Source organism: Xiphophorus maculatus, chromosome 21, assembly GCF_002775205.1.
Source record: "Xiphophorus maculatus strain JP 163 A chromosome 21, X_maculatus-5.0-male, whole genome shotgun sequence".
Lineage (NCBI taxonomy): Eukaryota > Metazoa > Chordata > Actinopteri > Cyprinodontiformes > Poeciliidae > Xiphophorus > Xiphophorus maculatus.
The window spans coordinates 14,072,380-14,099,186 of record NC_036463.1 but is presented as its reverse complement, the minus strand read 5'-3'; the positions used below and the strand labels follow the sequence as shown (position 1 = coordinate 14,099,186).

Below are 26,807 nucleotides of genomic sequence, written 5' to 3'. Positions count from 1 at the left end.
AATTGATTAATAATACACAGTTTAACTGTTGCTCGGTCTTTCTCGCACTACGCTTCTATGTATTTTCTCTACAAGATGTATTCACAAAGCTATTTGTGGGTGCTAAAGATGCATGACCATCTCATTTTGAAACGTACACAGAGGTACACAACTGTTCCTAAAATTGCTATGGAGAGCAGGTCTGTGCTTAGACCACTGGCTATTTCCCTTGGCATCCTCAGGGGTAGGATGTCAATCCTTTTCATCACTCATTCTATCAGTTAAAAATGATGCGTTCACTGATTTATAATGTGCAACATCACTTGTTGATTTCAAAACAATATTCGTCGGTTCAGATGTTGTTCTTAATGGTGATGATAATAAAGTTCAAAAACAAAATGAATAAACCACCTTAAACTATTGATTTACATGAAAAAAGGACACTAAAATAGACAAACATTGTTTCCATTGGCTTGATTTACACTGTGTTCCAAATTATTATTCAAATTGGATTTAAGTGTCATAAAGATTTAACTTTTTGTTGTGCTATTAATTTTATAGATGGTATTGTGTGTCAGGGTTCTTTGAATCACTATAATTAATTTCAGAGGCCTGGGTTGATTAGTTTGTCTGGTGAGCTCAATTAAAGGAAATCTACTTAAGAAGGATGTTCCACATTATTAAGCCCAGGTTTCAAGCAATATGGGAAAGAGAAAGGATCTCTGCTGACGAAAATCATCAGATAGTGTAGGGCTGTATCACAAAGTATGAAAACATTAGATATTTAACGAAATCTGAAGCGTTATCGTACTGTGAAGAGATTTGTGGCTGATTCAGAACAAAGATGGGTTTATACAGATAAAGGCATAATGAGGAAGGTTTCTGGTAGACAAATTCATCGGATTAAGAGAACAGCTGTTAAAATATCCTTGCCACTTATTTGAAGCTGCTGGTGCCTCTGGAACCTCAAGGTGGAGGATCCTCCAGAGGCTTGCGGTGCATGAACCTACTATTCAGCCACCGCTAACCAGAGCTCACAAGCAGAAACTATCCACAAACTCACAAGTTCAATGGATGCAAGAATTGTGCAGGTGATATCAAAGAAGGGGTCCTATGTTAACATGTAACTCGGTCTGAAGATGTTTTTGATTGAAATAGCTTTTGATTTTAGTACATGTAACCACTTAATGCTGCACATTCAAAGAATGGTCGTTTGCAGTTCTTTATAATCCATAAAATGTTTAGAAAATCTACTGTACATAATCATTTGGAACAGTGCATTTTGAGTTTTTGATTTTTGAAAAAAATACTGTTCTCATGGGGAGCTTTGTTCAGTAAAATTTGATTTATACTGTAATAGTTCATGACTTGAAAATTATACTGACCATCATTTGCATTGACCATTTAAGAAAATCTGAGAAAATATCACTTGGATAATAATTTGGAACATGTTGTAATGTCTTTCAATGCTCCTGAATTTATATTTAAAGTAATATGCTTTAAGAATCAGGTGCAGAAACAAAACAGGTAGAGGGAGCAAAGTAGTTGCAAAACTGGGGTAAACTTGAGAATATTGACGATCATTAATCCACCCCCAACCCAAGATGGCAACAAGGCAGAAGATGGAACTTAATGCGGAATCTGACATTGATTATTAAAAAAGGTTTGCTAAGTGTTTTTATGTTTCATAAATGTGATAACCTGAACAGATACTTTAGAATGAGAAATATTACATCTTAATTATGGATGATTGTGGTCAGATTTTTCACTTGATTCTTTCTGCCTTTTTTGCCTAAAATCCCCACACAGACACACCAATGTTCTCTACTGTACACTAACCGCTTGAACTATTCGAGTGATGTTAGAAAGCTTGAGGAGATGTCTCAGCCACTTCACCTTATTTTTTTCTCTGAAGACCTGAAAAATCTAATTCTGTTTGTTGTATCCTTTTTGTGCTTAGGCTCTGGTATACCAGCACTTGCTAGAGTCAAAATATAAACTGTTTTCTTTCTAACTTTCTTACAAGCAGAGAATATTCAGCTAATTTGGACATTATAGTAATTGTAATTTTTACATCTATGTATTTCTAGCATGCGTTATGCTCAGAAAAACTAGGTATATGGAACAATGTTCTCAGTTCTTCTGCTCTTCGTCCCCCTTATTGCAATGTAATTTCATGTTTCTACAGAAGCCTGTACAGAACAAATTAAATACAAACTGTAGAATAGACTTTCTCACTTTTTTATGATCATCACAACTTTTCCTATACATTTTTATTTAGAGGAGAATGAAAGGGCGTTAGTTGTAGGTTTTGTTTTATTGTTTTTTTATTACCTTCACTCAGTTTTCAAAACTAGTCATTAGTTGACCTGAGTGGAGTTGGCCCCCCCACCCTCTTCAAATCAGACAAAATTGGTGTCAAACGTTTGTGCAGCAACATTTTTTGTTTGTGCTGCCATCATTTTAAAGCTATAAAGAAATGTTTCTAGAGGTCATCAAAGGTCAACCCCGCCCACCCCCCCACCCCCCCTCCACACGCACACTTTGCTCAAATCAGACGAAATGGGTGTCAATTAACTCGACTACGTTTGTGCTGGTTTGTGCAAAACGTTTGACACCAATTTTGTCTAATTTCATAAAAGTCGGGGGGGGCTGGTTGACCTTTCGGTCTTTAACCTTTCATTAATATCTTCAAAGCCAAAGCAGCACAAAGACAATTTTTGCTGCACAAACAAGCACAAATGTAGCACAAACGTTTGACACCAATTTTGTTATCATGAGCATTTTCTAATTAAAATCTGCAGTTCTTAACATTTGTCATGTATTTGTTCTTGGACTCTTTTAGGGGCAGATGTTATCAACTTTGATGGGCAGGGAGTAATCTCATATCGTTTTAAGGTACACAATCTACAAATTCATTATTTCATTCTTCAAAACTTACTGTTGTAAAAAATACAGTTGTTTTTAAGTTAAGGGAAAAAAATCTCTTCATGGTGTTCTATGTCTAAATTTGAAATATTTTCATTTTTGTATGAGCAACATTGTATGAATTTGGTGTTTTTAAATTCTTACAGGTGAAGAAAATGAAGATTATAAAAGATGTGATCGCCCTGAGATTTAAAACATCAGAGAGCGACGGTGTAATTCTCCATGGGGAGGGACAGCAGGGCGACTACATCACTCTGGAGCTCCGCAAAGCCAAATTACTACTGCAGATAAACCTGGGTGAGTAATAAACGCGTGTCATGTGCAGGGAAATGAAACACAGAGGTTACCTTCTTGCTGACTCTCCAGAAGAGTATTTTTGAAAATATGCAACTGCTTAAAATTTTTACAGTCTGGTGGCAGTTGAATTCCTTTATGTTTAAAGTGAATATATTTACAAGGCCATTACCTTACTCATCACTAAATTCAATATGGGATTTTTACTGATGGAAAAAATACACAAAATCAAGTTTAAATTTTGTTAGCAAAAATTAGAAAATATTTCTTGCTCCTTTTGATAAATTCTCCACCATAATGAGGTGCATTTACACTGAAACATTTTGCACCCTATTGTGAACTGTTTAGACTGTTTCACCAGTTCTAGACTAAGGAGTTAGATTTTGTTTGCATATGCACCTGATATGACTGATTTCTAATCTTTGTGTTTTTGTCAAACATGACCTTCCAGTACACATTTTAACTGATGTTAGACTTGTCTCAAAGGACCATTATGTGAGAATATAAATAATAAAACCAAAAAAAACATTTCTAGTAATACGAGTTAAATTTATAAAATTGGATTGTACTATTGGAAAAAAAATAGAACGACAGTCTACATTTTAAACTGGTGTCAGCGTCTTGCTTTAGTGGCTATAGTGGTTAGTATGATACGAGAGCAGTGTAGAGAATGTTGATACTTATCATAACTCTGAGATTTCTGAAATGAAATATATTTAATGAAAGACAGCGGTCGAAAACTCAAAAGAGTAAAACATAGAGTAAAACATTCATACTCCACTTAGCCTTCTGTTGTCCGTCAAAAGTCTGATTGTCTCATACAAAAAAAGAATAGCAAAATTGCACATCTAATTATGTCCAATATAGTGCAGCTTCCTTTTAAATAGCTTATTACATCTCTTTATTTGAAATATGTAGTTGATACTGATCAGAATAGCAAATTGTTGCTCTTTCTAACTCAGTAAGCTACTAAGCTTGTTGCAATAAGCATTAAATCAGCTAATCACATAAAAAGCTGAAACGAGCTCAATAATTTTTATTTACAAGGTTGTTTTACTTGTCACTCTCTCTTTCTACCAAAAACTGGATGACATTAGTCTGGTGCCTTGATCTCAATTAGCCCCATTTTGAAAAGCATTTTTGTGTAAACAGATTTCAGTATCCATTTGATTTGTTATTTCAAGTCTTTTGTTTAGTCCTCTTGGATATTTAAATTGTCTTCCAGTTTCAGTTCAAATTTCTAAATATTTTAATTAGAAATTAAAATATTTGTGTCTTTTGACAGGGTGTATTTGTATTTCTATGCCATTACTATTTTATTAGATGAAAATGATCTCAAAATAACAATATTTTTGTTTATCTTAATAACTTCTGGGACAATTTGTCTTCCAGCAAAATTTATCGTGACAGGCCAACAATCCACATAAAAGATTGTTGTTGTCTACATGACCCACCTTAGTGCTGTGCATCCATTTAAAAAAAATAATTCAGTACTTTTCTACTGGGATAGTTAATGATGACATTTTGTAACTAACTTTAGATGTGCTTTACAGGCAGTAACCAGTACGGCTCTATCCTGGGTCACACTTCTGTGACCACTGGCAGCCTCCTGGACGACAATCACTGGCACTCAGTGGTGATTGAACGCTACCGCCGCAATGTCAACTTCACCTTAGATGGACACACTCAGCACTTCAGGACTAATGGAGAATTTGATCATCTCGATTTAGACTATGAGGTGAGCACTTTATATGCAACACAGAGCAGACATGTAGGATATGGCACCAACAATTAATGAACTCTGTTTAAATTTAGACGTGTGTATACAAGCTCTTGATGCTACATGAAAGCATCTAGAAAACTCAACAAGTTGGAGAAATGTTAAACTCTACATCCATTTCTTTCAACAATCTACCACCTTGGGATGTTTTAAGAGTAACCAACCTTTGGTATGGTCAAATTATTTCAACAAAAGTTCTTTGACATAGTCATGTTTGAGTTGAAGCATAAGAAAAAAATCGCAGTCATTGAAAAAAGTAAAACATCAGATATATCTGTCTCAGCTTTACATACAATAAGTAGCATTATGCAACATGCATCAAGTAGCTGATAATATTCCACTGTTCCCAGTTGGAATCAGCATTGTTGCTGCACAGGAAGAAGATATACAGTATGATTTAAACATAGTTCTGCAGGCTTCTTTTGTGTTGCATTGTTCCCTTCTTGGTAGACTTGTTTCTGATGTTCCAACTTCTTCCTTAGTCTCAATCCATGTTAGGTTAATTGGTGATTCCACATGGATTGTGAGCGTGAGTTTATCCTTGTTCTCCCTCTGTGATGAACTGGTGACCGTTGCCCCTTGTGAGACCCCCGCCACCCTCACCCCCCCGCCCTGCTTCCTCCTCCCTGGACCCTGAACATAATAAAGTGGGTATAGAAAATGAATGAATATATGTGGTTTTATGAGTTTCTCCCTCACATCTGACACCATGAGCCCTCCCATATAAAAAGACTATTTTGTATTCATGTTACAAAGAATGAACGTGAGCAGTATGCTTAAACTGGATCCCCATTTCTTCAGTAGTATTTGTAATGCTGAGTAATGCATAGAGTACCTTGCGAAAGTATTCATATCTTGTTTTGTCATGTTGAAACCACAAACTCGATTGTATCTTATTGTCAAAAACATTGTAGAGAAGTTCAAAGCAGGTTTAGGGTATTAATCAATAATTCAAGCTTTGAACACCTCATGCAGTACTGTTCAATACATCATCTGAAAAACATTACTATGCACATAATCTGACAAGCCATTCAAGAAGCCTCGTTGTTTAGAGGAGATGCTACAGAGATCCCCAAATCTGGTGAGTTGCAAAAAGTGGCAAAAAATAAAGTCATTGTTGAAAGTACAAAGTGTGAGTTTGCAGTTTGTTAGCTACACACCAAATATGTGGTATAGGGTGCTTTTGTCAAATGAAATCTAAATTTTAACCTTCTGTTTACATACAAAACATTAAGTGTGGCTGGACTTTAACACTGCACATCAACCTGAGAAAACTCTTCCCGCCGTGAAGAGTGGCAAATGCAGCATGCTGTGAAGATGCCTTTCTTCAGCTCAGATAGTGGAGATAGTAAGAGTTCATTTGAAGATCCAAGAGTAATCCTGGATGAAAACTTGTTAAAGGCTAGGAATCACTTACGATGGAGGAAAAGGTTCAATTTCCTGTAGAACTAAAATTCCAAGCATCCAGTCGGAGTCAAAATGGTAATGTTTAGATCAAAGCATGTTCCTGTTTTAGAATGACTCAGTCAAAGTCAAGACATAAATGAAACTTATAATCTTTAACTATACTTAAAAATTGATTTTCACGCCTGGCTCTTCACCTAATCTGACTGAGCTTCAGGTAAAAAAAAAATAGAGAGAGAGAGAAAACTTCCCTCTCTGGATGTAGAAAGTTGGTAGATGTATCCAAGAACACTTGAGGCTGTAATTGCAGCCAAACGAGGTTCTGCATTACATTGAGTTGCAGGGCTTGAACACCAAAGCCCACCACACAAGGCTGCACAATATTAAGTAAACATAGGATATGGATCAGTGTGATTAAGTTATAATGAGGATAGGACTTGTGATAAAAGAAGGAATAGTTAATAGTGATAATATCTTTCCATTTTGGATGTATTGCAAATGCAGACACCAGATTATGAACTGTTTATGCAGAATCTGGAAAGAAATGTATTTATTATTTCCATCTCAACACATTGTTTTAGTGGAAAACTTGCATTTGACTGTATTTACTGTTTTGACATTGAAATAATCCAGTTTAAGTTTCCTAATGATTTTAACATATTAATGTGCTTGTCAAACAATGTCTGCTGCATTTCGTCAAATATATTACAGGAACAAAGTCAGAATTCATGATATCTATATAATTAGTTATTATTGATTGCATTCCAAGCAGTTTTTTTTTCCATTATTGATTTTGCACATAGTCACGTAACAATATATTTGTGTTATTTTGTGCACCTCTATCACTGTAGTTTTTTTGTTTATGAAATAAAACTCCAATAAAATGCATTCAGGTTTACTTTTGTAATATGGCAAAAGGTAAAGCATTGAATGGACTGTGTAATTGCAACTTTGGTACTGGTAGTGTGTTTCAGGAAACGCTGATTAACATGCATGCAGCTTTATCAGTTCTCAGTTTAAAATGACCAAATTGTTAACAACTTTCAGATAAAATCCACACCTTCCCAATACGTCAAAGTGCAAACCAAGTTTCCCAACAATAACTAAGCTTTAACACAATATTTGTATATTTTTGTTTTATTCTGTTTTCATGATGTTGCACTACATTCTTTTCAACATTACTCTGCTATCACTTGCCTGATTTGCAACTGAACTTTTAACTTCTCATCACTGGTGCTCAGTAAAGTACACTGATGCTGGACAGGAAATTAAATATTGGCTTCTGGATGTGCTCTGATGCTAATCCATGAAACGCACATAATTACAGTTACCCAGTAACAGATGTGATGCATTCAACTAATACTACTGAAAACAGGAAATTGACAGTAGAATGCATATGGTAGTGGGCGTCATGAGTACAGTGAGGCAGTATGTGGCCCAATAATTGTGTTTGTATGTTTGTCTGTTAGTTCTGTGTTTAGTTTGTGTTACTGCGTGGCCTTTTCGTGAATATTGCTTATATTGCTAATCTAATCCAGTGTTAAGTAGGATGCTGAGAAATGGAGCAGAACAAAGCACAGTCCAATTAGAACTGAAGATGTTGAATTAAAGGATCTTCAGGGAAATCTATACATCCGGGTGTGCTGTACCAGGAGGTTTAGAGAACACATGTGCCTGTGTGTGTTTTTTTAGAGTGATGTGTCTGTGGAGTATCCTGAATGCATCCACATTAATTCTCATCACCGACTGCAAAATTGTGACCAGCTTTTAGTCAAAGTGTACCTTTGTAGTTCACACTCTCCTTTGTGCGTGCGTGTGGATTTTTCTGGTTCTCTTTGGCTTCCAGCTTGTAAACTAAATATCCGGGTGCATCAAAGTCCACCCTTGGCAGTAATTACAGAGCTTGCTGGAGCATAGCCACAACACAAACAACAACAAGCACACACACTGACAGACAGATGTATTGACTGGCAGTCACGTATCCTCCTCTATTATCTTAGCGTCCTTTAGGGCCCCGAACTATGTCTGAAAGAGAAAAAAACAGAACACATGTACAACTGTACAAAAATGTGAAACACACTTTACATTTTCATCAACGCTGTGTGTCCTTCAGCACTTTGCACTCCAAGCTTGTTTGTAACTGTCCGTGTCTTAACCTTTGCGTGCTACACATCACATTTGTTCCCCACTAACCAGTGGGTTATTTCCCACACTGCTAGCATGGTCGCATTAAACAAGATATTTTCTGTAGTGTGTGAAAAGGGTTTGGATTAAGTCAATAAAATGTAGATTTTGCTCAAATTAGTGTTGTAACTCCTCAGCTCCAACTGAATTCAGTGAAAGTGGATATGATATTACTTTGTGTGTGCAGTTTGTTAACTGGAAGACACCTTAACCCTTCCATACAGTCATGATACGCCGTCTCCTATGTGTGGTTTCGGGAGCTGACAGGCTGACGGGACACCCGCATCCCTTTCTTGTAGTCCGACAGTGACATTTGTCTTGCTGCTGTCTGAAGAAGTGCACCGCTCCCAGTGAAAAATAACCAATCAGAGCACTGGGAGGAGGTGGTGGAGCTTGTTTTTTTGTTTTTTTCACAGATTATCATTTTCATATTATACTGTCACAACATCATGACAGTTTTCACAAATGTGTAAAAAAAAAAAAGGCTTTTATAAAAGATACGTACTGCATATTTAAGAGATACACTGTGGTATTGTATCTAGTGTTGAGGAGAGGGAAGGATGTCCATGTTGCTGATTCCTTCTGACTGCATTCACTAAGATATCATGTTTCACAGAGTGCTGCGTCAGACTAAAGTTATAACCTTGGATAGCATGCTAAGTTGTTCACAAGGCTTTAAACAGAAAGCCTTCTCTTGCATTGATTAATGCTGCTGATAAAAATATTAATGTGGTTTTCTCCACCACAGAAAAACTGAACCTGGAGGTTGAAGACTCAGAAACTTTGAGATTATTGATTTCCCAAAACAAACATAGAACCTGTTTTGGTAGCATTTATATAGGATGTCTAGGAGAACAGAAAAGAAAATCCCTTTAACAAACTAGTAAGAGCTCTATGGTTCCCTTTACACAAAGACACAAATTTTAAAATGTGGCACATTCCTGGTCCTGGAGACAATAGGACACTGTAATTCTGAATGAAAGCAGTGTTTCTTATAATACATAAGATGAATGGGTAAATAATAAAAAATTAAAAGGACAAAGGGCAACTAACGATACTCAAACAGTATTGGCAGTACTTCACCAAGAGTAAGATTCTTGTTAGAGTTGCTCTGGGTAAAAATCTTTGCAGGCATTTCTAGAGGTCACCAAAAAATGTCCTCCCCTGCCTTCATTCTCCCACTCTTTGATTGCTGACCCACATCATCATTATATACTTCTAAGTAGTCACTCTGCTTTTAGTCTGGTCCTCAGCAAAATGCTTTTCAGAAAAAAAGATCTATTCATTGACATGGCCTGCCTGATATAGTCCACCCCCTCGTGGTTGTTTTGTTCATATATTTAGAGCAGTTCTTCTGACAAAAAGTAATATAATACAATAAAGAATCATCAGAATATCAATTTTTGCAGCCTTGACAATACATAACCCCATTTGACATTTAATCCGTGAAGTTATATATATTCTTTATTCTTTCTGTCATTTTTATTCTATTGTGTAGTTGAACTTTGAAACAGAATTATGCTGTCATCAAATTAATTATCTTATTCTGTAGCACTATGCCCATTTGTCTGAAGAAAATACTGACTGGCTTAATTTAAAAACCAAAATAGCTAAATTAATAGGAAATCTTTTACGGTGTGTTTTTCCACTTTCTTCTCTGCCCCTTGTCTCCTTCTAGTTAAGTTTTGGGGGGATGCCATACAGTGGGAAGCCTGTGGGAGGGGGAAGAAAAAACTTCAAAGGCTGCATGGAGAGCATCAACTACAACGGAGACAACATTACAGACCTGGCCCGCCGAAAGAAACTAGACACCTCCAGCTTTGTAAGTGAATTCTTGTTTGCATGCACACATATAGATGCAATAAACATTGAAAATATGGATAATTGAAATTGCAGTCATACAGAAAGCCAATACATAACATGCATGACACTTCAAACCAAGTGAACCAGATTTTTTAAGTGCTTAACTTAAAAGACTTGTAAATATTGAGGCACAACTGATTTTTTTCTTTTTCTGCTCTTAGTGTATCAGTACAAATGAAATATTTCACAACACTGATTGTGGAAAATTTTTTGATAAACTTACAGTCATATAGCTGCTAAAAAGAAATCAACTTTGTTCTTGTCTTCGTCAAATGAACTAAGCTCTAATTGACTCCGGCAATTAGAGCTAAGTAATTAGAAGTTGCTTTCTGTGCATCTATTTATTTATCTGTGGCTTTACAATCCAACTGTACATTGCTATACAGGCTATTTTTCATATGATTTACAATCAAGTACTATTTTGTCTTGAATAGTTTTTTTTGAGTAATTTGTCCTAATTTCTCTTTTGTACATTGGTGTATGATTTTAGACAACAGATGCTATCTCTACACCTAAGCTCTCTACAGTGACAATCTTAAATCCATATTGTATCTTTCTCCCTGTTTTTCTGCATTTTTACACATCCAATATAACTTCTTCTATAACCTGGTTGAATAAATTAATGAACCTAACCACAACCACACCTCCAGCTATCCTTGCTTCACCCAGTCATTTCTTCCCAATCAAACTAATTGGTTCTCAGCTTTTAGAAAACCAAACATAGAAATGCAATCAAGTAAAGTAACACAGTATTGTATGTTTGCCAAAGATTTGATTATGAGCACAAGGTTGGAAATGCTCATGTGAAATTAGTGCCCAAATTCCAGATAAGTGTTGTCATTTTTTTGTTTGTTTATTTCCCAGCAAACAGAATTCACACAGAATCCTGCTTCAATCCGATACGAAAGACAGTAAGAGCCAAAGGCAGAGAATTTAGTGAAGTGTTCACAGTCGTTCAATTTAACAACTGTTAGGGATGTCAGAGGTAGAGAATGTATGTAAAGCAAATCATAAAGCATTGCTTTTATGTTGCCTCTTGTTTCTTTTCTTTATTTTTCAATCTGTCCTAGCAGCGTAATCTGTCTTTCACCTGCGTGGAGACACACACCTTCCCAGTCTTTTTCAACGCAACAAGTTTTCTACAGCTACCTGGTCGAGCCAACCACAACACAGTGTCTGTGGGCTTCCAGTTCCGTACGTGGAACCCTGATGGCCTTCTACTCTTCAGTAATCTCGATGATGGCACCCTAGAAATCTCCCTTGAAGACGGCAAAATTATAGTTCATATCAACGTTACGACAGAAGCCACAAATTACCGGGTGGACTTACTATCAGGTGGGTTACTTAATTTTTGTCTCTATGCAGCAGTCCCATTTTGTAACACTTAAGTGTTGCTAGTATTTACTCATCAGCATAACACAGAATCAGGTTAAGTCTTAAACCCTATTAATTAAAATAAATTACTCCGAAATTACAATTCAATTTGATTTATGCAGTTGGAAAAAAACATCCAATTAACTAATAATCATTGGTACATCATGATGCATGTCGATGTAATTTATATTAATCACAAATTGATTAATTTTACCATTATAAGGCTTGAAATAATAAACATTCCGCTATTGAATGTTTATTACCATTCAGTTACATTTTATAAATATTATTATTGTTTGGTTAAAGATTGTTTTGAGAGCCAACACACTTTGTTTTTAGCACATTCAAAGCAACATTTGGAGAGTTTATAAAAGTGTTGACTTGCAGAGCTATGCTTGCAAAAGAATTGACAATAGTTTTCCAAATGATTTTTTGCTCATGCAATAGAATTTGACACGGTTTAGCATAATAAATTATTTTCATAGTAAAATAAATGGTTTATCCATTCTGCTGCCATATTTAAATAGTAAAGTTTACAGCTGGGATTTTTCAAACACTGAAAAAGGAGAAATATGTTATTTTTTTGTTTCTTTCAACGAAATGTTTTCAGTAAACCTCATTTATTTTGTTTACTCTTCTCTAAGCCCTGTTACTCTTTCCTTTTGAAGTCTTGTATTCCCCTTTCATTCTTTCTTTTCTCTATCTTTTGCTTTCCTGAGACACACTCTTATTTATTCTGTCCACTGCTGCAGTAATAGACCATTATGGCCAGGGGCTGGGATTATTACAAATTAGCTTTTAGGCTAATTGAGCTTGAGCCTGCGATTACATCAGTATTACTAGAATTCATGAACACAAGCTGCAAAGACAGGCGTCTTCTTTTGACTATGTCACTCTAGTCTCTGTTAAAAAGAAACCCACCAGGCTTCTGGCTTCAATGACACAGTAGGAGCTCAGATGACTTACAATAGTCTTTCTCACTTGCAAGTAAACTCGCGAGATATGTTCTCATAAAACAAAGCAAAAAAAAAAAAACATGCCGGTAAGGAACCTGTTAGCTCATTAGGACACCCCAATAATTCTACTCCATCTGACAATAGTCTTAAGACAGAATTTTCTCTGTGGATTGTTATTTATTTATTTTTTTTAGTCTAAAATGATACACAATACTCACTGCTTTTCATTGAAATAAAAGTTGTGGTTAAAGTGCTTTAATAAAATAGTCAAAAATGTAAACCAGCTTTATACAAATGCTACTATGCATGTTTTTTTTAAATCAATAAAAGTCACCCTCTATAAGCAAAAATATTATGGTAAATGCAATTTTATTCAAGTTGAAGTAATTGCGTTAAGAGATACTGCCACTAATACAGTCCGTACTAAACCTGATCTGAAAAGGTTTAGTAGCATTAAGTTTCTTGGCACATAAATCTACCACCTATTTTTTCAAATTTATGTTAGATATATTAGTTACATGCATCATTTGTGGTATCTTGCTTTTCTATGGTTACCACAATATATATTTCCCCTTTCATTCTGTAAAAAGTGTTTAGATCTTAATTATATCCATATTTTCTGCCAATCAGACCTTTTACTACCAGTTTTTTCTTTTTTTTGATCATCCCACAGTTTCTGTATTTTAAAAGGATGAGATTCATCTTTATTGTAAGTTAGAGGATGCCTTATACATTGGGTTTTCTCATCCAAAATCTAACTCTTTTTCTGTGTTAAAACTGTGCATGTTACCTTTTCTTATATGCTTGCCTTCACAACCATCATGTTAGCTTGAAGTTCTGGACTTCTATCAGTCACACATGAGATGAACTGCACCGACCGAAGACGAAGCATGCAACGTTACAATAATGGAAATGCCTAGGGCACAGATTATGGGAGGAACAACTCAAATTACAATACTTAGTTGTTTTTTCATTTGCTTTGTTTTGGGTGTGTGTCTGTATCACTGTGTTATTATGCTAATTTCTGGAGTGCGTAGGCAAAGCTTAACATGACATATTCAGAGGCTTTATGAGGTTGGCTGTGAAGTTGTGCAAGGCTCTTCAAATTATCTCAGAGGCCCCCATAAATTTACACTGTACAGAATTCATATTTAGCACATATGATGGATCAAAATGTCATAATCCAGAAAGAGAGAAAAAAAAAATAGAGGAAAACTGCCATAGCAATTCAACAGAAATCTGAAAGAGGAACAGAAAAGCGCATCCAAACTTCAAAGGGCGTTCATGGTTTTGATAGAAATTTGATTTTCCCGTGATTTATGTGTTTCTTACTTTATTTATTTAAATGCTGAGAGCAATCACTAAAATCACATTTCTTAACATTGTTTTGATATTTACAAGACTATTAATCTTTATGGCCATCACACATTTCTGTATCATTGGATAACAACTTTAATCCAGAATTTTCTGTCTTAACCAAGGGATGTACAATTTGAAATAAGTTAATAGTTCTTTATTAGAAGACATGATGATACCCATCATAGCAGAAGAGAGGGTTACAATCTGTATTCTTTTAATGGATAGCTAATAGATATAACCTAGACTGGCCACTGCCTTCCTGTGCAATTCCACTTTAAAAAAAAAAAAAAAATGCTTCCAGTAGTCCTGACTTTCTCCCCTTGACTCGGATTGCCGCCGGTCAATTTTTGACCAGTCCAATCAGCAAACAGAAGGAAAAGTTATGAATGATGACGTTGATTATCTGCACTGATTTAGAATTGTAGTTCTGCCTTTAGTTGTAGCAATGGCAGTGGAGGAAATGGACAAAACCGTTCAGTCCGTGTCGGCCACGCTTCCAAATATTGAATTAACATTAACAGCCATCTCGCTCAGCTCGGCACTTCTCTCTTCACTTCATAGCGTGGAAATGGCAAATTATAGACGTCACGGGCAAATGTTAGCAATTGGGCAAAATTTTAAACCTCAACTCAGTCCACGCCTCCAGGAAGCAATCATTTCTCAATAGCCAAGAGACCAGATTCTCTGTACAAAAGTTTGTACAAGGGACTGGTTTTTAGCAGTGTGCATATAACCCAACTTGTTAGATAATCTAGTGTTATTTGGCGTATAAATGGGTATCTCAGTAACTTTGAATTTTTTATTGTTTAGCACATAATAGTTTGCTGTGTAGCTCAGCTTACTAATGTTGTGGAAAACCAATAAAGTGAAATAGAAAAAGTTTGCAAATTCCCATTTGGATACTTGCACTTGGATACAAACTTAGAGATTGTTAAATAATTCTTTAGTTTTTCTTTGTCCTGCAAAAACCTCAGTTTGTAGAACAGAAAATCACATCGCATTGCAAGACATGAGAAATATCAGCAGGTAGAGTTACTTATATATTTCTTGATTGTGTATACTTTTATTAAGGTTTTTTTAGTGTGTGTGTGGGTTTAGCTTTGTTTTATTTTGCATGTACATCACTTGGTCATGTTCTGGATGTTGTAAAGTGCTGTATTGATTGATTGATTGATATATTGACAGCCATCTTTTTTTTCTTTTTTTTTTTTTTTTGTAGGAAGCAGCAGTAATGTCCAGTAGAGTTATTTCATGCCGGTCCAGTGAACAGCAAGTAACAGGAATGTAAATGTTAGTCATGTCCAAATCCTATGTAATGCTACAGTGCTTTCAGAAATGCAGACCTGTGGTTTGCTAGACACCCTCCAACATTTGTGAAAACTCTGACACAAGTGAACTTTCTGTATTGAATGGTCTCTGATGGGCATTTGGAGAAAGTAAGCTTTAGAGTTTCTGTGAAATCGGGATGTAAACATTTAAAACGACCCAAAGATGCATATTTTTATGTTAGATAGTTTTTCACTTTATATATCACACAACATTAAAGAGATGCTATGTGAACAAAGAACAGATTTTGAACAATGTTTTATTGATGTAACCAGTAATCATTTAATTGATGGATTTGGTAATACATTTATCCACTGATAATTACATTTTTTTTAAATATTTGGTGTTATTATTAATTCTGGACTTATTCTGAGGGTGAGACACATATTTTACATTCTACATTTTCCATCTCCTGAACAACCACTCTCCCTCTCTCTCTGGGTTTTCAGTCCATTCTTAGTATTCCTCAGCTTCACCCTCTGTTCCACCAACATGTGTCTCAGAGCTCTAAGCTCATCCCTGATATCATTCCCAGTCTGTCTGTCCATCTGTAAACTTTGTTCAGCGTCTCCATCCTCTTATTCAGCACATGTTGCAGTCAGAGGGTGCAAAAACACCACCAGCAGAGTATTCCTCATTATTAGACCTTCTTTTCAGGACAAAGGTTGGAAAACAAATTGTCTGTTTTCTGTAAACATATCCTACTATTGAAATTGCCACTGGCCCTTGGTGTTGTCACATTTCATTTTGTGGCACGATGACATGTGACATGGTTCATGTCACTACTTTCTGGTGCTGTTTACATCGGACTAAACCTTTTTAGAATGTTTCTTTCAAAGTAGATTAAAATAATCAACTTTTTTTTTGTTCTAAATGAAATTCAGCTGTTGTGTATCTTTAGTTCTGTTCTGATCAGCAGAACAAGACTAATATCGGGTAGAAATGTTAATTTCTGCAGAGTTTGCTGCACTCAGGACTGCAAGAGCCAGCACAACCCTAAAATAAGCTTAAAGAACATCTTACAACCACAATGTCTCACATGGAGGCATTGAAACTGACAGGAGCACAAACCCGTAGGTAAAAAGAGATGCAACGGATCCATTTCACCTGTCTGCACAGCAGTTGGCAGATCACACTTTCAGTCATACTGTGAAGGACTGACTCCTGCTGTCCCATCAGAAACAACAAGCAATATTTTCTCAAAATGTTATGTTCATCAGGGTTTATGCCATTTTTTTCACTTTTCAGGGCTTACTACTTTTAGCTGTAGCATGCAAAGTGGTATTTCATTTAAGGTAACTATGGTGATTCTGAAAATGAAGCCCTGTGGTAGCATGTTTTAAAAATGCTGCAAGTGGAGTTCAAGACTTTTCAGAATATCCAAAGGAGAGAGCGTAATACATAAACACCTCTACAATGACAGCCATGAGTGACAGGTGTAACACATATTTCAAAAGGTGAAATTTGAAGTTCATATTGGCTTTTGTGAGTTTACTGCATTAAATCATAAAGTATTGTACCACGGCTACAACTGATAAGATTCTTATTTAAAGCTAATGCGGGTGAACCGATCAGAGGACAGTGGGTTTTATGGTGCCTATTTTCCATTGCATTAAAGCCGTTATAAAAGGAGATGTGATGGAACTCAATGCTAGCAGGAGATTGAATCAAAAATAATACATAGGCAGACAGAATGTTATCAAGTTGCTTTCTATCGGAACCTATTCATGTGTGTGTTATCAGTTGCACAAAGCAGAGCTATTTTATTGTCTGCAATTATTTTGGGGTTCATAACCTTTGGAAATCACCCAAAAAATATCATCATGACAGTCTTTTCAGAGCAGTAAGAAACATTGTTGTATCTATTCTTCTGTTTTTGAATATACAACCTGCAGTGGCCTGAGCATGCCCGCTGTGATCACACTCACAGCAGGCGGGCATTTTCCTCTTAATTTCTTTGGATGCGGTCTGACCACATACATATCTACACATATACTGACACACTTGGACTCCCTGCTGAGGAGGGTTGATTAGTGTGGACTCCCTGCTGATATGAAGGCGAGGGTCGTCAAGTGCATTCTGGGAAGAAATAAACAAGGGAAATGTGTGCCTTGGAAGCGCTGACGACTCACACTCAAAGAGCTACCAAAAGCTAGCAGATGCTCTCACACATATGGTTCAAATTTATTGACATAGGCAGCATGTCAAGCCATGTGTATTGATTGGCAGGCAGACCTCTTTACTGAGGGTGATTTGCAGATGACCGTACCTTGAACTTTTGCTGCAGTGTCCTCCGTATTGATATATTACAATCAGATGAGCACTCAGCTGAATACAATTGAAAGAATAAAATTGTACCATACTCAAGGGACAGAGGAGATGGGTACAAAGATACTTGGGGGGGGAAAAAAAGAAGGAAAAAGTTAAATGCAGAAGAAAGAAAGACAAAGGTGCGAAAATGCAGGCGAGGTTGGAAGAATGGATCGGACTTAGTGTCACTAAAGGTGATATATAGAGGAGAGGGTGAGGAGAGTGAGTGGGCTTCTCTTTCAGCTCCACTAGTAATACCCCTTGCTAAAACATCACTCATATTTAATGGACAGCTACAAGGGAAAGGAGAACACATACCTTGTGTTCATCCAACACACACATGCACATCACTCTGATGTACACAGAGAACGACACACATTAAAGACATAGGCCCCGAGACTGGAAGGTGCCTGTAGAAGGATATGGGATTGAAAGGAGGAAAAGGACATGAGGGGAAAACGTGTGCATCTGTATCTGTGGTGCAAGTGAAGTGCTGTTAGATTCACAACGACCAGACAAACAAAAATGCCTTCAATGTAGAGAAAAATGAATGTTGTACAAAGTAGATGTTGAGAAAGATACAAACATGACCAAAAGAACATTTTTTTCTTACTTTGACTATCCATGCGCTAAATCTATAATGATCCATCAAATTTTAGTGTGATGGCAATGCTGGTGCATCTTTTGCAGTAACCAGTTATTTGAAATGACATTACTTTATTTCTGAAATATTTAACAACCCATTTCCCCAAGAAAAAGATAGAACTTTTGTGTTTTCTAAAGACATATTTGGCACTTCCTCTCGAACTCACCAGGCTCAAGCCTCAATGATGGCCAGTGGCATGCCATACGCCTGGTCGCCAAAGAGAACTTTGCAATGTTGACAGTGGATGGTGACGAAGTGTCTGCCGTGCGTTCCACCTCACCTCTCAGCATCACCACAGGAGGAACCTATCACCTGGGAGGTAAGGGTGACCCAAACGCCATCACAGCAGGGTTGACATGCACAGTGCACCGATTTCTTCCAGGCCACATTCACTGCCACATTACCCCACAGCAGCTGACAGGAATACACCCAAGAATAAGACGTTGGAAAAGTTAGCACTGAAATCACACTTTTATTTGCTTTGTTTTTAGGTTTTCAGCCTTCAAGTGTCCAAGCATGTTTTATTTTAAGCAAGTATTTTTAATTGTAAATTAAAGATTACATTTGTTCAAAATGAGCAAACAATTTAAAAAAACATAAACTTTTATGTAAATCTTTGTGTATTGCTATGTTTCACATCTAGTGTGTCTTCACTAGATCCAGTTCCTTGCAAAAGTATGCATTCCTGTTTAGTTTTGCTCACATTTAGTCACATTGCATATTTTGTGTGATAACCAACACATTGCATTTGAAAAGGCGTGTTTTTGGTTTGATCTGGCAGCATATTCTACAATTTGGTGTGTCACAAACTGAAAATGGGACCTCTATGACTTCATTAAAGAATTGATTTCTTCTTGCTCTTTTTCCATAAAGGCTATATTTTTGGGGGAAATAAATAATGTTTTATCAACACACTGTTCATCTCAGCTTTGGATCTATCCAGCTCCTCCAAAGTTTCCATGAAGCCTTTTGCTGTTTCCATGACTGATGCACTGCTTGCCCAGTCTGTCAATTAAAGTGGGTAACCAGGTTTTGATTAATCTTTTTTTCAGGTTAATCAGGCTTTAAAATTTCTCTGTGAGATATTGAAGCTATGAATCTTGTTTTATGGTCTATTTTTACTTTAAATGTCTCTAAAACTTTCCCGTCTGTTGTGTTCCTTTGCCTTTAAGGTGTTTTTTGATCACTAATGTTCCTTAAAATTTATTTTCATGTAATATTTTTGTGTTGATTATTCGCATCAAAGCCCACAAAATGGAAGTTTGTAGTTGGAGTGTGACTACATGTGTGTGGGGGGGCTGGGGAGGTGAATAATTTTGTAAGGCACTCTATTTCTTATGTCGTAAGATCCCCACAGTCTTAGACAGGTCGGCCACTAACTACGGTACTTAAATTTAGTCTATACATTTTCAGCTTTGCTGACATTTTGCTACTAGTGGATGTCTTCTCCAGTTAAAACAGCTCAGAAACTACAAACTCACCACAGATCAACCCAGAGCTGGAATGGGCAGCATCTTTAATCTGTATGAATTAGAAGCATGCCAGGTTAATGATGCCAGACACCGTTATCTGTCTGCCAAATGATGTGTGTGCAAGGAGGCTCTGTATGAAATTACAGTAACTGAGAGAGAGAGAGAGAGAGAGAGAGAGAGAGAGAGTGGCTCTGATTGCCCCATCATGCCTTAGTCTCTTCTCCCTGGCACAATTCCATCTCCTCAATCAAGAAAGACCTTTTCCTCAGACTAGTCAATAAGCATCAGGGCACTTTACACTCGTGCACACACATCAAGGTTCTTTTACATTGTTGTCTGATTAAATTTTTTGCTGAAGTTTGGTGAATGCATCAAATCCGTGTTGACAGTTTTTTTTTAGATCTTTTTTTTAGTGTGCACCTTTCTTTGTCTGAATGTAGCTCTAGTTTTAGCTTTTTCACTTCCTTTTCATTTCTTTTAATCAGGGGTTGATTCAATGGCTTTCATTTAAGTTCTTCATTATTATACTTCGATCTAGTTTCTGTTTTTACTCCATGTCTGCCTTCTCTTTTCTTTCCACTCCCATTTTCTTCTTATCTTCAGTCTCTATTTTGATTGAATTGGTGATTGATTGATTTTAGTAAGCAGAGCTGTGAATCAATAGAGGCTGAGAGGAGAGGATCCCTGTAATGTCTTAACTCCTTGAAGAGGGCATACCAGAAAGATGGATAAAAGAAGACTGGAACTGCAAAAACAAATGTAGAAATAGCAAAGAAGAGAATGTATGCCCAAGTAGCGACCTGAAGAGATGAAAACATTTCTATGGAAAACACAAGTTAACAGGTTAGACCAAATGATAAGCAAAAAAGAGAGGATAAGCAAAATGATTATTATTGGCCTGATTTATGTATACATTATAAAACTGATGTGTATATCTTAACTTGGATACGATGAAAACAACAAGACAACGCTTTATGAAATCAATATGTAATATATTTCAGGAAAACATCCATTCATACATGTAATGCATCACTACAATTCAGAGAAAGATAAATATTTGTTTTTGGGCTTTTCCCCACTGGCAGAGGTAATATGAAGGCGGAAATAGCAGCAGCTGGGACTGGGGCTCTACTTGTTAATTTTACATGACATAATGAATGCTGAAGAGCTGGGAGCCCGGTGGTAAACACAAGTTTGAATGCTGCAGGGGATACAAAACTGTTGACTATTACTACAAAGCAATTGTTAGGACACCAATTTTCAGACATGGAAGGGAATTTGTGGAAGACACTTGTGCAAATGCCGAATCCAAAAAAAGATTCATTGCTTCCCAAATCAAGCAGCAGTTGTTGTTTATTTTGTTGATGTTTTAAATCTGAATTTAAAATGGACTTTGTCAGTGTCACACAATTTAATTGCAAATCAAACTAAAAACAGAACTACTGCGTGATACCCTATGTCATTTTGTCAACTTTAACAGATGTGGCCTTTTCTTGAATGATGTCTGTGGTGTTATCACCACGTTAAGTGCATTTGTCCCACCTAAGAATCTCAGATAATTTTCAGCACTGCATCTTGTTTACTGAACTAGAGGACCACATGCATAGAATTACTCATGAAAGGTACACAAGAAAAATCTGTAAATTTAGTACAGCAGATGAAGATCATGCACTATAAATTCATTTAATATTTTAAAATGCAGATGGGACATGATTCTACTTTTTAACATTTGCTTATGCAAACAATGAATAATGTTTCTGTGTTTTATCGTTTGGTAAAACTAGTTTGCAAGTGAAGTTATCAATTTACAGTTTGACTCCATTTAAGCCAGTAACATACATTGATTAGTGTGTGTAAACTTAACCAGTGCCACATGGATCAAAGTTTGTGATAAACAAACTCTAATACTGCCATTGTTCTGCACTTGCACTTAATTTTCTTAACATTTCTCTAAGGTAGAGGTGTCAAACTCCAGTCTTCAAGGGCCAGAGTCCTGCAGCTTTTAGGTGAACTTACCTCAATCACATAAATAGGTCAATAGCAAAACTCTGTAAAATGTCAGTGCATGAGGACGTAAGTCAGTTCTATATTTTAGGTGTTGGACTTGGACCATATCAAAATGTAAATGTACTTAATTCATCAATATTAGCGTGTACCCCCACCAAAAAGACAAAAACCTAAAACTCAGCAAAACTGAAAAACTAAAAGAAAGACACGCATGTTGATACTGTTCCAGAATTTATAATGTAAAGATATATAGATATATATATATATATATATATATATATATATATATATATATATATATATATATATATATATATATATAATTATTATGTACTTCTGCAGTATACTTTTTGTACTGATCAGTACTCCTAGACTCTCCCAATTCCCTTACAGCAACTTCACAAATAATAGCATGAGTAATTTGAAGCACTGTCTGTGTAGGCTAATGTGCACATTTTTTTTTTTGCCTTATAACTTGTCTGAACAGAATGTGTGGGTGTTTGACCAAAAGCCATGAAAGTCCACAGCTCACAGTTGAACATGCATTTAGACCTCGGATAGAAAATCTGGAGCATTTATTTCAAATGCTCCAAACCATCAGAGGCCAATTTTCAGCTTAGAACAGAGGAAACAGAATAATATATTGAGTGTACAAAAGATAGTTTAGCCTTTAGCTTGCCCTCAATTATTCTTTCCGATCACTCAACTTGATGAGTCAAACAGGCCAGGCAAATTAAGCTGTCCTAAAGCTCTCAAACAGTCTTTCATCAGCACTTCCTGGAAGGGAGACATTACATTTGCTGTGCCACAATTAGCAGAGACCCCTTTGTGTCATGAAGAGACTATGTTCTTTTCTATACATGACAAGACCGGAGATAATTGCTCTCAGTAATTTATGTAGGTTCAGTCATCCATGTAGCCATCTGCTTCAAATCACAAGGATTTAAGGCATTCATTTGCTTTCAGCGGAATCTCTTATGTTGAGAGAAAAACCCAGCAGGAGCAACTACACTCACTTTTTGAGTCATTTTAAAACTGTCTGTACCTATTGTCTAACCACAGTGCTAAATTACAGCCTGATTGGTGTTGGCTCAAAACGCTTTGCACCTGGTCCTGTTCATTTATGTGAGATTATCTGGATTTTGGAATTAATTAAATATATCCTGCAACAAACCTCCTAGTTGCAGCATAAAAGGCTTCATTTTTGAACCCCTTCATTCAAAAATGATGGGGTTTATAAGGAACAAGCTCCTTCATTTTGTTGCAGCTTGTTTGTTTTATTTTAATGGGGTCACTACATTTAATTCCTGTGAGTCTAAAATCTCTGTCATGTCCACTGCCCAGAATACAAAAAAAATATACATATATGAGAAAAAAACAAACTTAAAGACGTTGCAGTACACTCCGTCCAGTTTTATTGGAAAGTCTTCTGGGATAAAAGCTGTTCACAGATAATTCAGGGATGGTCAGTAGCCTGCAGTGACAGTTGGCTGTTAACTACACACACAGTTGGCTGTGTGTTAAGTACATAGTTTTATTTGTGTTATTTGCACTATGTCATGGTCAAGTTTATTTGCAAAGCACTTTCCAGCAACGAAGCAATTCAAAGTGCTTTACATGATAAAAACACAAACAACAACAAAGCACATTACTCTGCAATGGAAAAAAAAAGAAAAGTAACGAAAAGTTGTAATCCAGACTACAACTAACGATAATGTTCCAGTTATTATTAATCAAGGACCATCCTAAGTAAGTGAGGGTCTGACCTGAATTTAAAGAAAGTTTGAACTGAGTGGTCTGGGCTACCCAGGTCTTTTGGTTCAAGTGACATGGAGAAGCAGCATTCAGGTTGCTTCTTCTAATCTGGAACAAACATCCAGAAAAATGCAAAACAGCCAAAACACTTGGTTCTTTAAATCAAGACTTGCTTAGGGACAACTTTGAAAAACAAATACATTAATATATCTGGTGTATATTTAATGCTTGCTTCAAATTTGGTTACTATGTTATGTTGGTCATGTAAATCACTTTGAACTACTCTGTTGCTGAAATGTGTCAAACTTTACCTGATTTCTCCAGATTGTTATTTTTTTTTATTAAGGGTTTGACAACTGTTGCTTTTAAAGCCTGGGGGGAAACATCTGATAGAAGGGATGAGTTCACCACATGTACTGCTTTGCTGGCTTGTGTGCTGTTTGACTATAGAATAACATCTCAGATGTACTTAAACTACAGTGAGGTGTTTTTTAAACATGTATTTATTACACTTAATACATGTATATAAATGTTTTTATTTGATAGGAGTGCATTTTACATGCAAATCTTTTACTGTTGAATTTATTTACAATTGCATAAAAATAGGTTGTGTTTTTTTCTGTGAAACTGATTTCAAATAAGTAGAGACTATAAGTTGAAAATATCCCAGTTAACATAAACTTAGGCATGTAATGCAGAAATAAACTAAACTTAGCATATCTGGGCATGCCTCCAACTATTCGATGATTTTGGTATAATCCTTTATACATGTTAAGTATGCATCATAAAGCATTAGTGGTAGAGATAAAACATGTTGGTGGTTTAAGGCAAATTTGTGACAATATTTGATAAAGTGATAAAGACTAATGGCAACAAATAAGATGCTGGTGACTGCAGTTTTGAGATGACTTGTTCTGCTTTTGATATACTACTTCAGTAAACGAAATGAAATGATTGGTTTTTATCAATGTTTTAGGCCCAATGTGAAATTAGCATCTTAACCACAAAACCTGCAGTCCAACAGCAGATGATATTTATAAGACCCTATTCCATTTTTGTTATGCTTCATGATGTTTTTGTCTAGCTCAGTTCTCAACACATTGAGTGCATTGGGTGAGACTGTTTGTACTCCATTTTCACCCTTAGCATTCATACACTGCTGGATTACTGCAACAAATTTAGTCAAATGTCATTTCTGTGTCACGAAAACCATGGTATTACTGCACTCTTAGCATTTGATTTTATAACTTGTCCTATAAATATAATAAAATGATATTATGACCTGTACCTCATACTTTTTTCTCCTTACCTTTGAGCTTCTTTTCTTTGATCACATGGCAAATACATTTTATATTTAAACAGCCGACTAGAAAACTCTTAAACTCTTTCTGTCACGCAGCCACTAGCTGATGTGAATTTGGAGGTGTTTTCCCCATCCCATCAATATTTATATGCAAGAGACCTACAGTAGCTGTTGCTGGGTATTTACTAGTGAGGAGATCCTTTGCATAGGATAGCAGCCAAGAGAATTACCATTTGGGATGCCAGCAGCCTGGACTAAGCAAAATAAAGTGATAGCCTTGGTGTGAGGCTAGTGTGGCCAGTCTTGTTTCATGTTTTCTGATGAACAGTTATAGATAACCCATCACTGGTGTTATCTGGATCCATAAAGAAGACAGTTATGTTGCCACCATGATAATAAATCACCATGATCTCACTGTGAACGTAGAGGCAGTCTCACGCTCCAAATACACGCTATGGGAATTTTTGAATCACCCCGGAAGACCCATTTCAAGAATCTGCAAAGAGCATCTGCATTCTAGATGATTTTAAATGCCTTTTTCCTGTTAAACCAAGTGTGAAGGAGTGTTAGTAAAACAAAAGTTATTTGAGCAAATCTGACATTATTTCTGGCATGTTGCTCTTGTTATTGTAGTTTTTTAAAATTTGTTTTGATATAGCTTTCTACATTCACTTGTGTTTTGGCTGAACACAAAATTTATTATAACAAAGTAAAATGGGGCATGCACTGTAACAAGCTTAATCATGGTATAGAAAGCAGGAATGCAACATTTAAAGCTCATTTTTGGTGACAGCAATGAGTATTGTACTGCTTGTGTCTGCCTACGTTCTTCACAGTATTGTTTTTATTTCCCATTAAATGCTCATCTGATAGATAAAACCTAAATTACCCATGCTCATTCAGAACTTATCTGATTCAGATGGTGAGAGATTTATATTCCACAGCTTAGAAAAGGTCTGAAGCAGGGAATTTTACTTGACCTTTACAGTGTGATGTAATGAATTTAGTAAGCTTCAGTGCACCTGGGAGATAAAAAATCTCATCCTGGAAAGCATTTTTTAAACACTTGGGACATATTTGAAGGACTATATTGTGTTAGATAATCCAGGAGCTACATTTAAGCGAATAGAGGGCGAGGAAATGTCTTTTCATTGTTGAGATAGTATTGGTATGCATATGCATTATGTGCCTGATGGGGTTTTAAAAGTGGGAAAAAAATAGCAAATTATTAAGAAATTATTAAGTGACACAAGACATCCACAAATTAAATTCTTTGAAGAGGCAGGATAGACAGACCCTGTAACAAGCTTTTTCTTCTGCTTGAACAGTGACCTATGGACACACTAATCAGAATTGTCAATTATAAGATGCTGAAGAACATTCAATCGATAGGTGTGGAAAATACCACAGCTTCGCTGGACTTCGCCTCGTAGGCTTGTCTGAACCGTGATTGGCTGGTCTGCCTGTCAATCATGGTCGACAACAACCTATCAGAGCCTTAATGGGTGGGAATGTTCTAGAATGGGGCAGAACATGTTTTTCATATAGTTTTTGCAGTAGTTCAGTAGTTGTAGCAACTGTATTATCAGAAAGGAGTTCTAAGTTTGATATTTTCTGTTTACTGGTTTGTTTTGCTGCATCAAGAATTGTAAGTTGAATGATAATAAAGGGACGCCACATCTTTGATCGGATGCCTGCAGTTTTTTTCAGATACACCAAGCCCTTCAGTTCAATAGGACTATATGACTAATGATGACATCACATTTCGGATCACTTTACTTTTAGCCATTTTAATGATTAAATACGTTTGATTTATTTATCTTAAGCTGTTATTATCTTTTTATTACTCATGTTGTAATCATTTTCT

At 36.2% G+C, this 26,807-nt stretch overlaps 1 protein-coding gene across 2 annotated transcripts in view; it reads left to right on the top strand.

Moving 5' to 3' along the window:
• cntnap2 (contactin associated protein like 2) overlaps positions 1 to 26,807 on the top strand; it is a 298,543-nt gene that overhangs the window by 135,032 nt on the left and 136,704 nt on the right. Inside the window, exons 5-10 of one of the 2 annotated variants that reach the window (XM_023326735.1) lie at positions 2,825 to 2,877; positions 3,054 to 3,204; positions 4,755 to 4,939; positions 10,248 to 10,391; positions 11,506 to 11,767; positions 18,573 to 18,722. In XM_023326735.1, coding sequence (XP_023182503.1) covers positions 2,825 to 2,877; positions 3,054 to 3,204; positions 4,755 to 4,939; positions 10,248 to 10,391; positions 11,506 to 11,767; positions 18,573 to 18,722 — 945 coding nt within the window. Of the gene's footprint in view, positions 1 to 2,824; positions 2,878 to 3,053; positions 3,205 to 4,754; positions 4,940 to 10,247; positions 10,392 to 11,502; positions 11,768 to 18,572; positions 18,723 to 26,807 lie in introns of both variants that reach the window. The other variant, XM_023326734.1, reaches the window with a different exon arrangement.